Genomic DNA, 13990 nt, shown 5'->3' on the forward strand with positions numbered 1-13990 from the left:
CAGGTTCAACAATTCAACAGGATCAACAGGTATCGTTAAAGGAGGACGACGTCTGTTGGCTTCACGCCATCTCCCTGACTAAGCTAGCAGGTAGTTTGGGAGGGGGTGTGACAACTTGGTATCAGAGCGGTTAGCTCCCTCCACAGTTTTTCCACTTCGTAATGTCACAACCTAATATTGCTCTTTACCTGATCCCCTCGGGTTGCGTGGGAGTTTTGTTGAACTCGACAGAGCCCCTTATGGTCTGTTCTTCAGCTCACTTGCAATTTGGCCCATCTGTAATTCTAGATTGCGAATGGACGTAGCCTGAATTTGAAGCACAGTTTCATTTTTCTCTATGTACTTCTTCAATAGGCTCTCCAAGAAAGAAGATTGTTGTGGTTGAGAGCTACTGGCTTGATTGCTTGTCTGACCGTTGTTGCGTGGGAAGAATCCAAGTGGCCCTTCTTTCTGCGCCACAGATTGGAAATTATGTTGTTGATTCTTCCATGCAAAATTGGGGTGGTTTCTCCACCCGGGGTTGTAGGTATTCGAAAAGGGATTATTTTTTACAAAGTAAACGGACTGTGGATTTTGCGGACATTCTTCCATCGCGTGCCTATCACCGCAAATTACACACCTTGCGTGTTTTGACTAATTGCGTTGATTTTCCCATTTTGTGGTGTTGGGCTACTGATCGCAATTCCCTGAATTAAGTTCATTATTGCGGTCATCTGATTCTGTAGTGAAGCAATAGCACCATTACTTGCGTCGGTATCCTTGATTCTCAATCTCTAATCACTCTCTCTCCAATCCTCGTGGTTTTTGGAGATGCGATCCAAGATATTTTTAGCCTCATCATACGTCTTATCAAGCAGACCACCAACGACTATCGCCTTAGTAGCGATCTGCGGAGCGGGATTCAAACCATGATAAAAGATTTCCATCTGAAGACAGTCTGGCAAACCATTCTGTGGACAATTCCTAACCAACCTCTTAAACCTCGCCTAGGCATCGCTGAGCGATTCGTCCATGTCTTGTTCAAAATTTATTATGAGTTTCCTTCGTCTAGCGTTCTTAGTAGGTGGAAAATACTTCTTCATAAATTTCTCTACGACCTGTTCCCAAGAAGTGATCTCTCCCGACTCGAGGGAATACGCCCATTTCCTTACCTGATCACAAAGAGAAAATGGGAACAAAGTTAATCGAACTTCTTCAGCAAAGATGTTCAGGAACACAAAAGTATTGCAGATTTCAATAAAGCTTCGAAGGTGGGCGTGCGGGTCCTCGGCCAACGTCTGTCCTCCGAATTGTCTGCAGTCTGGATCATCTGCAGCATCACAGTTTCATTTCGAATCTGCATCCATCGAGGGCAGGCCTTATGATTCGTGGAGAGAAATCATAGAGGTTTGGCGATGCATAGTGCCTAATGGGCCTATTGCAATCGTTAGCCAGAAGGATTGGATTCGCCATGACGTTGTTTTCATTTGTGCTCTCCGTTTCTAGGCTGCTCTGCCATCTCTTCTTTATCTGACTGTGGTTGTTGTTGGCGTTCTCTTAATCTCCGTCTAAACGTCCTCTCAATATCCGGGTCGTAATTCGCCAGAGATTGAGAGTCTGTAAAGAAATCAGAAAATTACCGTTAGCAACACTATTTTGCCGAAGTCCCCGGCAACGACGCCAAAAACTTGATGCATTATTTTTATGAAGTGGAATTGGATGATATGCGATGATGGAATTGCATTGAGCACTCAAGTTTTCTCAGTGAAATCAAAGTGTAAACCCCACTGAGTTCCTGGTAAGTCCAGGGTCGAACTCAAGGACTTGAGAAAATAGGTTGCGATGGTAATTTATGAGAAAACTTTGCGGTAACCGAATAAATCAATAGTTGTTTGCAGTTGTCGTTTACATTAATGAAAAATAAACAAATGTGGCAGAGTTTGAAAAGAGTTGATAAAATGGAAGATGCGATGAGTATGAGGTGAACGGGTTGAGAAAAGTTTCGCTAACACTTCCTAAGATATGTTCATGCTATGCGATCATGCAACATGCATACAATAGTAAACACCTCTCGGTGCAAATGCCACGACTTCTAAAGCTAGAACGCATGTGATGTATGTGCAAAGGTGTCTATAGGGCCTACACATAAGCCTCTAATTCTTGTCTATGTGATGATACACAAACAAGGCGACCACATATCATCATTCCCATCTCTAGGATGCATGCGATACAGGTTGGCAAACAGAGCTTATCTCTAAGTCCCTATCTCTTGTTTATGCAGTTCTAATCTTGCTCTCTCGAGTCTAGATTCTAACCTCGCTCTCTCAAGTCTTAGGTTCTTTCTTTAGACTCTCTCTCGAGTAGCTATAAAGGGATATTTGGCACAACATAACACAATCGCAAGCAATGAACTTCCTAGGTCATGTTAGCTTAGTTCTTCTCAACCCATTCGACTAGTTTAACTACTCATGCGTACTAAGAGAGTGAACAAATGTAGAATGAGAACTTCCATTGTATAAATATAAAGATGAAGTACAAAACAACAATGCAAGAATAGAATAAAGAGCCTGGTAGCAATCTCTTGCTTCCCAGGCTTTTACACTATCTTTCTACTCGTGTTTAAAAGATAATCTCGCTCTCACAAGAGTCGGCCCGCTCTCTGCTTCTACGCCTCAGAGTTCTCTCTTGAGTTGCCCTGAGTGATCTTCGGTGTCTCTACTCTTCTCTTACTCCGCCTTAAAATAAAAAGGAAAGCTATGGACAAAGACGTGTGATCCGAACTTATGAATTTCCGAACCCCTTTTCTGAAGGTTGCCTTCGGTATTTATAGAGCTTCTGGGATGAGAGGCGACTTCTCTCTTATGATTGCACAGATGGGATAGCTTTAATTCCTGACTGGTGCGTCGAATATTTGTCACCAAAAAGCTGAATGTACTTGTTATCGTTAGCGGCTGTCAACTTAATTCGGATTCGACTGTCATCAGCTTTCTGTCCCATCATGATTAATTATGCCTTTCACTCAGATGCGCCCACCAAGTTGAGCTGACCAAGTTGCGACAATCCTTCTTAAGCAAATGTTTGTGAACACAATCATCGTAAAGCCTTGCGGTAATGCTGCGCTCGACCAATGATTTCCTATAATCGTAATTTCCGCCTTGCGTCAATGCATATTCTACATAAAAATACAAAAATCAATTATTCCTATGCGATGAACGCAGGCAACCGCAATATTATGAATTTGATACTTTTTGGATGCAATTTAACATGTTTCATCAACGCAAGCCAGCATTGTTTAAGAACTTAGCACTATGATAACGTGCATTTCTGCCTGTTATCAGTTTACAAACAGACTTAGTAAAGAACATTGGAATTCTATGGAAAGGGTTATAAGGTACTTGAAGAAAACCCAAAACCTAGGATCACATTATCAGAAGTTTCCCACTATCTTGGAAGGGTTCAACGATGCTGATTGGAACTCCCTTTCAGATGATTCAAAGGCTACAAATGACTATATCATTAATATGGCAGGAAGAGTTGTCTCTTGAAAGTCTAAGAAACAGACTATTTTAGCCTAATCTACGATGGAGTCAAAAATAATAGCACTAGCGATAACTAGTGAAGAAACAAGTTGGCTTAGAAGTCTGCTATCAGAGATTCCCTTATGGGAAAAGCCAGTACCAGCCATATTGATCCATTGCAATAGTACTGCAGCAATTGCAAAAGTTCAGAATCGTTACTACAACAGAAAGAGATGACAAATACGTCGTAAGCACAATACCATTAGAGAGTTTCTCACTACTGGTGCAGTTAAAGTGGATCATATATGAATTGATGAAAATTTAGCAGATCTTTTGATGAAAGGACTGGCTAGAGAGAAGGTTTTCAGAACTTTAGAAAGGATGGGACTCATGCCTATGGAAAGATGAATCACTATGAAAAAAACCCAACCTGTAGACTGGAGATCCCAAGAAACAGGTTCAACGGGTAATAACTAATCACAAGTGTTTTGTAGTGAATCATTCTAAAACAAACACAGAGTTCTATTCCTATAACTTAGAGTCTGAGCATGATATCTTGAAGCATAAGAGAGGTTGAACTCGGTTCTTAATAAGATCTATATTTGATGACAAGTGGGGTATCTAGCTACAAGAGTACTTTTGATAGACTCGCCTATGTGAATGTGGAAGTGGGGGTCGCTTCCTATGGAGTTTCTTAGGCTAACTCTCTAGAGCGTTCACTAAACTGGGATACACGTGCTAGGCCTTAAAGCACGAGCTTTTGAACTATACCCTAATGATACTATTGTGAGATCTTGTTAGAGATAGAGTTCAAAACCAAGGCTTACTCTAGTATATTTTGAATCATTTACACTAAAGGTTCAAGTCAAAGACACCTTTGCTTATGCATAGTGTTGTTAGACTGAAATTGCTTGATGAAAAATTTGTTTTTTTCTTATGTTTAAATTTTTAAGTGGAGGATTGTTAGGTTAAAATTTAACTTCGTTTTTAAAAGAAAAAAACTTAAGGGAACCAACCTTTTGGTTGAGAATCCCACATTGAGATTTTGAAAAGGGAGTCTTCTTTTTGTACTCCAACCTTGGGCTATAGGTTTGGGCCCCGAGGGATACCCATCATTTAGAAGGAGTGAGGAGATAGACCAATGTAGGTTCGGTGGACGTCCCACACGCGCGCCGGCGTCATCCGACCATGTGTGATTATTTTTCAATAAAAATATTATTTGCATTTCCCTCAAAAGGCGCGTCGGTATGTGTTCCAGTCGGTAACGATGCATTTTAGATCAATTTTTTGGGGTTATTTTTATCCTGGGGACGACGTGGCAGTAATTCCTGACCTGCTTGCACACTTGGGCAGAGTTACGAAACGTCTTAAAGAGAGCGAGCTACGTGACTCAGCCTATAACGAGCTTGTGTTTTATAGGTTCCGCTCCAGACCGTCTGCTGCTATCCTAAGATTGTTGTAGTTTCCAACAAGATAATTATCTCATTTTTCATTATATGAAGGAATACTTAACACTTATACATACTATTATGGAAAAAATAAAGAAAACTTATCTGTTTTTTCTCTTTCTGTTGTAACCACCTAGCTCACTTCACCTCTCCTTTATTGTTGTAAAATATGCATATAAATAAAAAAAAAAAAAAAAGTGAGTGGAAAGAGAAGACAATTCATTTTAAAATCTCTAAAATCAAAATGCAATAAAAGTGAATACCCTCCCTTGTACAGTGGACGTAGGCACCTTTGCCAAACAATTCTAATACCTTGTGTTGATTCTTCTTCTATACTTAATTGATCATCATCTATGTTCTTGGAGAATTGATGTGATACCCTAACACTAAATCTAAGGTGGAAGGTTATTTGGAGAAGGAAAATTTTAAGTAATAAAGATATTGGGGCAAGGGTGAAAGCATTAGTACTAAATTATATCAAAAGGTGGCAAATGGGCCAACGCATATGAAGGGCTTAAGCACATTGAACGCAAGAGTGCGTGGGAGGATGGAAGCAAGAAAACTTGGGCAATGGTCGTAGGCTTGTATGCAACTAACGCAGGACATGCCAAGCGCACAGCCCATGCGTCGAGCCCAAGCGTATAGCCCATGCGTCGAGCAAGTATGCCAAACACCCATGCCTATGCGTCGAGCGCTGCCGAGCCTGCCAAACAGCCATGCGTCGATGCCTTGGGCCGAGCGCACAACCCATGCATCGAGCGGCCAGCCTATGCTACGAGTGCATTGTTGAACGGCTATGCATCGAAGAGCCTTGCCAAGCATTAATGCGTCAAGGCACGCCCATGCGGCCAAGCACACCTATGCGACTGAGCGAGCGAGCGATGATCAACGCCTATGCAGCACACCCATGCGTCGATGGTCAGCGCATATGCCAAGTGCTATGCGTCCATGCCAAGCAAGCCGTGCAGACATACCTAGTGAGCCATGCGTCAAAGATGAGCTGCCACCCTATGCGTTGGGGATGGCTGACTCATGAGATGGCTAAGTGGGATTTTGATGGAAATGAGTTGGTTTGCTATGCGTTGTGGACAAAAGAAAGGCTAATTGATGGGGAAAAGAATTCCAAGGGGAGATGGCAATATTTATGAAATGCGTTGATAAGCCTAACAAATTAGATAGATGAACATGTTAAGTATTTAAGTGATTGAGGTGGCAAAAGGAGGTTCACACAAAGCTCTAAGCAGGAGGTGGACAAAGGAGATTACATGCAAAAGAGGTCTTATCACCCTAAGCAGGAGGTGAATGAAGGAGTTTACATGCAAAATGGGGATTTTGGCTGGCAAATTAAGGTGAGAACAACTCAAGGCTGCGCTGGAATAGGCTAAGTGTTGGCAGCTTCAAAAAGGGACAAATAGGATTTGAGTTGTCACAAGGGGGTGAGTTTGGGATGGCTATAAATAGAGGGATAGGTGAGAAGAATTCATTCATGTCATCACCAAAATCTCTGTGTTGAGAGCTTATTTAGAGTGTTACGCTTGAGTATTTAGGCTGCCAAATTAATTGCGGTCTGAAGGAGCTAAAGTTGCATTGGTGAAACATTGGAGCCGGCCCGGACGCACAGCCAGCCAATGCATCCAGCACACAACGTGCATGCCTTGCGCCTTGCAATGCTGTGTCCGTCCATCAGCGCACCTCACACGAACGCATCATGCACGCCAGCCCAACACAACAACCCACCATGCGACGCATCACGCACGCCCAATGCAGCGACCCACTGTGCAACACAGCACGCCCATCCTGCACCCGACCGAACGCCCAACTGCCTGCCACAGTCCAAATAACCTCTAAAGGGGCTAATTTTAGGATTTTGGCTAAGTTTGGAGTAGGGTAAGCAGGTACTTTCATTATATAATGGTATTTTGGCTATTTTTGCATTATTTATTGATATAACAAGTGTTAATTGAGGAATTTTCATTGATATGGAGGAACTCTTAGGAAGGTATTCTCAAAGTGGTTTTAGTAGGAATCTTGCTTACGGTGAGTGGTTATTTAGTTTTATGCATTGATATGTGAATAAATGCATAGGTAAGTACAAGATGCTTGCTTATGATGTTATGTTACTTGCCATGATATTGTCTGTGTAATTTCTATGGAAACTAAGATTATACCTGAAATATATAAGTTAGCATGCTTAAAAATGGTATTTGGCGGGAAAAATATAGTCGGCCTCGGTCGGCGGAAAATAATAGTCGGTGACGACCGGCGGGAAATATAGTCAAGATACCTAAGCATGACTAGCGGGAAAGAATTGTCGATGTGCACATTGACGGAGAAAGCGGGTTATAGGAAAGTTTCCATAAAAATTTGTTATGATTGTTAATGTATGCATGATGTGAACATGCCACGTATAGCATGAGACTGGAGGATAATGATTGAATGAAATTACACATGATCATGCATAGATTATACTGAAATTGTGATTATGTGATTGACTTCCCAAAAATATATTTTGTAATCGGATCATGTAATAGTGTATAGGAAATTGAGCTATATGTATGAAATTTAGATAGATTACTATAAACATGTTAAGGTTTTTAATAGATAAAGGGGGAAATGTTAAATTAAAATGTTGTCTTGGAATGCTACTAGTATATCCTCATGCTCTCTTCCAAGTCTTGGAGCTAAGGCTAGGGAGGGGGTGTGACAATTGATCATATCACAATGGCCTTCTTCCTCCATCTTCGTCTTCTTCACCAAGCCCTGAGAGAATAGAGAGAGAGAACAATCAGAATTTCGTTCTTTTGCATGTTCTGAAACTGAAGGGAAAAACCACTTTCAGAATTATCCCTTTTCTGAATGTATTACCTGTGTGTAAAAGAAAACAACTACGTGGTTTAATATTCATGACAGAATTTTTGGGTCAGGGTCTTTAGTGTTATTGCAACCCAATACATACACATGAAAGAAAAATAATATAGCTACTAAACAAAATTTATTCTTTAATACCCACTGAAATCTTATCTTAGTTCACAACCCGAAACGATCATGTTAACCTCTGCTCTAGCTTTGACCCTTGATGTACCCATCAACGTTTTCCTTTCTAAATCCAATGTTTAGTTGGGGTTTCAATAACGATTTGGATAACCAATTTTGTGGCATTGATTTCCCTACACACTTACGTTTTGTTGAATCAAAAGGTAGGTGGTTAAATCAAAAGGTTGAGGAACTGAAGCTTTCAGGTTTGGGTTGGTGGGGGCGGCAAAGAGGGTGGCAGGGAGAGGGGAATGGGGGAGGATACTCACTAGGGATGAGAGGTAGTGAGAATTGGTGAGGAAGATTCTGGTTTCGATGGTGCGGATTGACATTCGTTTTTCACTAGGCGGTGACACTCGGTAGCAACAGAAGAGGTGCAGTAATGGCGGTGGAAGGTTGAAGGAGAGGGGGGAAATGAAGAAAATGGGAGGGAAGCCCATGTCATAATTTTACCAAATCATCTTACTAACTATTCATATTTAACCACTGTCACGTCATTTTATTGTTAATCAGCTGGCTAACCCTTTAAGTTAGATCGATTGGATTAAGTTGAGGGTCTCAAATTTTGGATTAGATTGGATCCGATTATAACTTATTTTTTTAACTAAAAATATGTAATTTTATATATAACAAATGATTAATAACTAAAAATCTCATAAAATTCAAATATTAAATACCAAATATTTATGATAATTATTATAAACTTTTGATCTAGACAAATATGATAATAATTTTAAAAGAAGAAATATTAAAAATTCACACATTAATCAACACAAAGTAATCAAACTTTAAACAAATATATATATATATATATATATATATATCTGTCTCTTATACACATCTAGATGTGTATAAGAGACAGGTCCACATTATTCGACCAACTCTTTCGGGAGCTTCTGTTAGCTATTGTGCGGCACTTGTTCCCGCTCATGAACAAGTCAGCCATTTCGAATATGGACTGCGAGGTATTCAAATAAGCTCTTAAAGAATAATTTCTCAAACGTTGTGATTAAAATATATATCTTAAAACTAACAAAAACCTAGACAAAGAAAGGGAAAAACTACACACGCAGCCGTGGGAACAAAAACTGAGGCGCCGGAATCTGGAGGTAAAATCGCAAGGTGTGGGTCTTTGGTCTAGAGGGCGGAACTCGCCGGCGGTGGGTCTCGGTTTCGGAGGTCAGAGTGGTGGGTTTTTTGGGTCTCAGTTCAGCGGCGACGGGGCAATTACTGGCGTGTGGGTTTTGGTCAAGAGGCTGGGCAAAATCGTGGGGCACAATTTGAAGGGCCGGACAGTCTAAGACAGTGACTGAGAGGCGGCGGTAAAGTCAAGTTTGTTATTCTCTTCCAAGAGAATGTTACAGTTACGGGGCGGTGCCATGGTGAGGAACGATGGAGAAGAAGGGGCCGAGCTCGCACAGCCTCATGCTCGACACATAAAGAAGAGAGCTCTCAGGAACAAAGCTCTTTCTGTCTCTTTCAATGAGAAAGACTTGAGGTTTTCCTTCAAACTAAGCACGAACTTGATTAATCGGTTTATTTGGACTTTTGTTTGATGTTAATTGTTGTTTTTCTTAGGGACTTTGTTACTGGATTTCACAAGAGGAAGAAGAAAAGGAGAAAGGAAGCAAAGAAGCAACAAGAGGAAGCTATCCGGCGGAAGCGCATCGAAGCACGCAAAAAGGTTTGGAAGACTTTTCTAATTTTGAGAAGGAATTGCAGAAAACATATAGCTATTTTGTCCTTCGGTTGACAGCTTTGTAGAGTTTATATTCAGGCAACAGATGAGATTTCCCAACTTGTAAATTTTCTGTGAATAATACCACTTTTCTACCTTCAATGAACTTAGAATAGAGCATGATGAAATTTTTTTCTGGTAGATTGTTGATTTCCCAACACAGCTGCTGAATCATTAGGATTCTCAGGGGTAGAAAGAGAAGAGAGAACCAAACACATCATTAGTTTCAGGAAAAGTTAATTTTCTGCAGACTATGGAGATGAGGCTGGCTGTAAATTAAAGATGTCAATGTTGTTCTTCCACCTTGGATTTGTCCAAGGTTATATGAATTTTTTTCAATCCTTAGTTGCAGATGTCACATCGAGTATTTAGGAGACTTGCACTTATCTCTCTGATAATTACAAAAGGCCTTAGCCATTTAGGCTCATTATGAAGTATTGGATCTAATAACCTATGAAAACTCTCCCTTAGATCTCTCAACACCTCCAAAACGTCTACCATTTCTCCCAAGCCATATTGATGGAAGAATGATGAAGAAAGAACTAAGTAGCTTGCCAAAGAATTTAACCCTTCTCCTTGTAAGGGGGAACAACAAAAACTCCTCCATCAAACCCTGCAAAACCTGTTTCTTCACTTAAGCTCAAGCACAAGAATATAAAGCTTATCTATCATAAGGATTATAACTATGCTTTAAGATTTTGGCTACACTTCTGCTGCAGATGATACAAACGATGTTAAGGGAGAGTTAAGGGAAGGTGATTTAAGTTGTGAGAGATTGCCTCCAGCTTTTCTGTTACTTTTAATACTGAATCTCTCTAAAGGTTTATTTTTTTCCTTTTTTTTTTTTTTTTTTTGTGTTGCCTCAATGCTTGTAGGCATCATGTATCCTTTAGATAAAATGCTGCAAATTAGTGATCATGTATGTGTTGTAATGAAGAATTTATAGCGTGAGTTGTGTAAAATGTCATTGATTAGAGGAAACAAGGAAGAGAACAGCCTTTGGTGCATCTATCTATTTCTTCTATAGCATCTGAGACATATTTTCTAAAAGTCCTAAATAATCCTGCAGAGAAGATTAGAAAAAGATCTGGTGCTGTATGGCGGTGTTCTTCCAGCTGACAGGCCGGTTGATGAAGAGAATGATGATCACGAGGAGGGGGAGGAGGATGAGGAAGAGAAGCCATTAGCACCATTTTCTGGTATTTTACTAACAATTGTACATTAAAATATCAAGTGCATGTGATCAGCCATCTGCCCTAGCTTGCTTAGAACACATGTCTGTTCAATTAAAATGGCATATAATAGTTATAAGTTCTTCTCTTGTACAAGTGGAAAAACGAAGTATCCATCTAAAAAAACCAGATCAGATATTATTTATGTTCATAAGGAAGCTAAAAGTCAGTTATATATGAAAAATAAGTAGGAAAGTTGATAAAATTGATAACGATATACAGTGTTTTAAAAAGCCCTCCTGGGTGTAGGTTTGGCGCTCGCCTTGGAAAGGTGAGGCTCACAAAATAAAACGTGCCTCAGGTGCGTGCCTTTGTTGAAGGCCCAAGGCTCAAAGCCCTGAGCCTTGTGGCTTTTTCATTATTTTTAGAAATTAGTAATAATTAAGGATTTCCTTCTTTATTAACTAAAAGAATCAAGTTTACTAAGGCTAAAGGCAAAATTTCTTATATTTGTTTTGTTTGTTTTTTTGGTTGTTGTTTTGTTTTGTTTTGTTTTTTAGCCTTGTGGCTTTTTCATTATTTTTAGAAATTAGTAATAATTAAGGATTTCCTTCTTTATTAACTAAAAGAAGGAAGTTTACTAAGGCTAAAGGCAAAATTTCTTATATTTGTTTTTTTTTTTGGTTGTTGTTTTGTTTTGTTTTGTTTTTTCATATTTCCACTTCAACTATGCTCTCTTTTTAATGTAACATTAATATATAGTGCGCCTCACCAAAAAAAAGAAAAAAAAGTCCGTATCTTTTTGTGTGCCTTGCGCCTAGGCTCTATAGGACCATTGCGCCTTAGTGCGTCTTGGGCATTTAAAAACATTGATGATATGCATTCTTTTAGAAAAAAAAGACGGTTTTCATTTGTATTAGCTCCAAAACTTGTTTCAATAATTAATCACTGGAAGCTAGGAATTGATATTGATACGAGACATGGATATGATGCGATATGTACATACTGACATGTAATGTTTTTTTTCTAAATCTAGGACACAGACGTGTTTATTAAAACATACATTTTTTTAAAAAATGTCATCTTTAAATATGAGGAAATTCACTGTCAATGAGTTTATGCAATTATATGCTAAAAAAAATTAGTTTGATGTATTTCACTGTTAGGTTTTAATAGTCTTGTCCTATGTGTCTATTTATTATACATGAAATGTGTTTGATATGTGTGTAACAAGTTGGCCCCGTTTTGAGTTTGTGTTACGAATGTCTAAAACACATCTATTGCACCAACAAGTACTGATACATGTGCAACAAGTGTTAGAGTGTGCAAGTGTCCAACACACTAGCCAAGTTAAAGTGTCTGTACTTCTTAGACTGGAAGTGTAAGTATCATCTATGTTGCAGAACAGCTACATGTTGCATTCTGTTGATCCAAACGTGCTTTTGGTTTTCTCTGTAGAGACGACAACGTATGACAGTGGAAATATCAAAGTCACTGTGATAACAAGTGAAGTATCTCGGGAAGAAGAAATCGATCCCATTGACAAGCCACAGACAGCAACAACCCAATTGTTCGCAAAGGATAAGAAGCATAACCTGCCAGTTACCAAAAAGAAGCCATTCAAGAAAGTTGCAAAACAGAGGTCAAGGCCAAAAGCCCGAAGTAAAAGAGACAAGAGGAAAGGAAAGAAAAAGAAATAGGTAATTATACTAAGAATTTTAGCTCTTTGCTAAATGTTCAATGTGATATCATTTATTCGTTATCTCATGAGAATTACGTAGTGATCTTGAGCAATGGGTGTAGGGACTTTGAGGGTTTTATTCGTTATCTCATGAGAATTACGTTGTGATCTTGAGCAATGGGTGTAGGGGGGACATTGAGGGTTTTGTATTACTTCGTACAAGCTTGGCCATTTTGCGAACTGAATGTGCAACTTTTATTTTTATGAGAAGCTGAAATGATTCATTCAGAACTCCAAGAAGAAAAAATAACAGATCATCTAAGCATAAAAGAAAATTCGTATTACTCTACTGAAAAGCATGTAATGTCTGATGATCGATATATCTTCGGAATGCCAATTTAGTTCCCTTTGGCCTCTGTGTGTGTATCTAATCTCAGTGTTTACGGCTCTTGGAAGCTTGTTTTTTAGTGCTTGGTTGTTTGCTATCCTTTTGGTTTTTAGTCCTTTGTTCTGAGCTCCCCAGGTGGTTTGGTGGTGTCCCTCGTGGGGTGTTTGGGCCAAGGAGTTGGGGAGTAGTGAGTTGGGAAGTGTGGAGTTATGAACTTCACTTCTTATTTGACTTAGGGAGTTTGTGGGTCCCACCAATAAAAAACATCAATTTTATGAGAATAGCTTAACTAAAAACCTACACAACAATTTGCAGGCAAAATGGAGGACAAAAGGAAAAAAACTGGGTTAGTAGCAAAACCTACAGCAAAATATATACACGGGTTCATCGCACAGGTTGCTATCAATCTTTTACTTTCCTTTTTCCACAATTAGGGGTTGTTTTGCACCCCATTGTTTTGCTCGCCAAAGCAAGTTGATAATTTTTATCAATTCAATCCAACTCAATGTTTGGGTTACTAACTCATTTGATGAGTTGATAAAACTTACCAATTCAGCCTAACTCTTCGTCCCTCCAATGTTTCAATGACTCCCTTCATCTGTTAATCATTGTTGGTGACCAACTTTGGTAACATCTACTATTGATGATTATTGTCGCCTCTCTTCGACGACCAACTTTGACAGGTATCACTTCTAGCGACCAACTCTGACAACCACCTCTAAACCAAACCTTGGCAACCAACTTCGGCGATCAAATTTGACTACTAATTCCTTTGATCATTTTCAATGACTAACTTAACGATCAAATACTTAAAATAATAATAAATAAAAAAACTTGGTCAGTGAAAGTATTTTAAATTCAAATATGAACTTATAATAGTCGTATTTTATAGTAATTTGATATTTATATGAACATTTTTGAGAAAATATATATCAAACCTAACAAACTTTTGAGTATTTATCAAAATCTTTTTGAGAAAATCTAACTAAACACATGAGAAAATGGAAATAACTTTTTTGAATTTTTTTTGGGC

At 39.1% G+C, this 13990-nt stretch overlaps 1 protein-coding gene across 1 annotated transcript; it reads left to right on the plus strand.

The window, feature by feature from the left end:
- Positions 1-9013: 9013 nt before the first annotated feature.
- Positions 9014-12918, plus strand: LOC120072658 (nucleolar protein 12). The gene is made up of 4 exons (XM_039025093.1): positions 9014-9476; positions 9557-9662; positions 10786-10915; positions 12347-12918. Exons 1-4 carry the CDS (start codon positions 9334-9336, stop codon positions 12586-12588), a joined length of 621 nt encoding a protein of 206 aa, XP_038881021.1. The 5' UTR covers positions 9014-9333; the 3' UTR covers positions 12589-12918.
- Positions 12919-13990: the final 1072 nt, after the last annotated feature.

This window comes from Benincasa hispida, chromosome 3, assembly GCF_009727055.1.
Source record: "Benincasa hispida cultivar B227 chromosome 3, ASM972705v1, whole genome shotgun sequence".
In the NCBI taxonomy this organism is placed as follows: Eukaryota; Viridiplantae; Streptophyta; class Magnoliopsida; order Cucurbitales; family Cucurbitaceae; genus Benincasa; species Benincasa hispida.

Bases quoted from the DNA above. Each gene is read 5' to 3' on its own strand.
- LOC120072658 (XM_039025093.1), top strand. From the start codon at position 9,334: ATGTTACAGTTACGGGGCGGTGCCATGGTGAGGAACGATGGAGAAGAA. The intron at 9,477-9,556 runs GTTTTCCTTCAA...TGTTTTTCTTAG, and splicing joins TTCAATGAGAAAGACTTGAG to GGACTTTGTTACTGGATTTC. The intron at 9,663-10,785 runs GTTTGGAAGACT...ATAATCCTGCAG, and splicing joins GCATCGAAGCACGCAAAAAG to AGAAGATTAGAAAAAGATCT.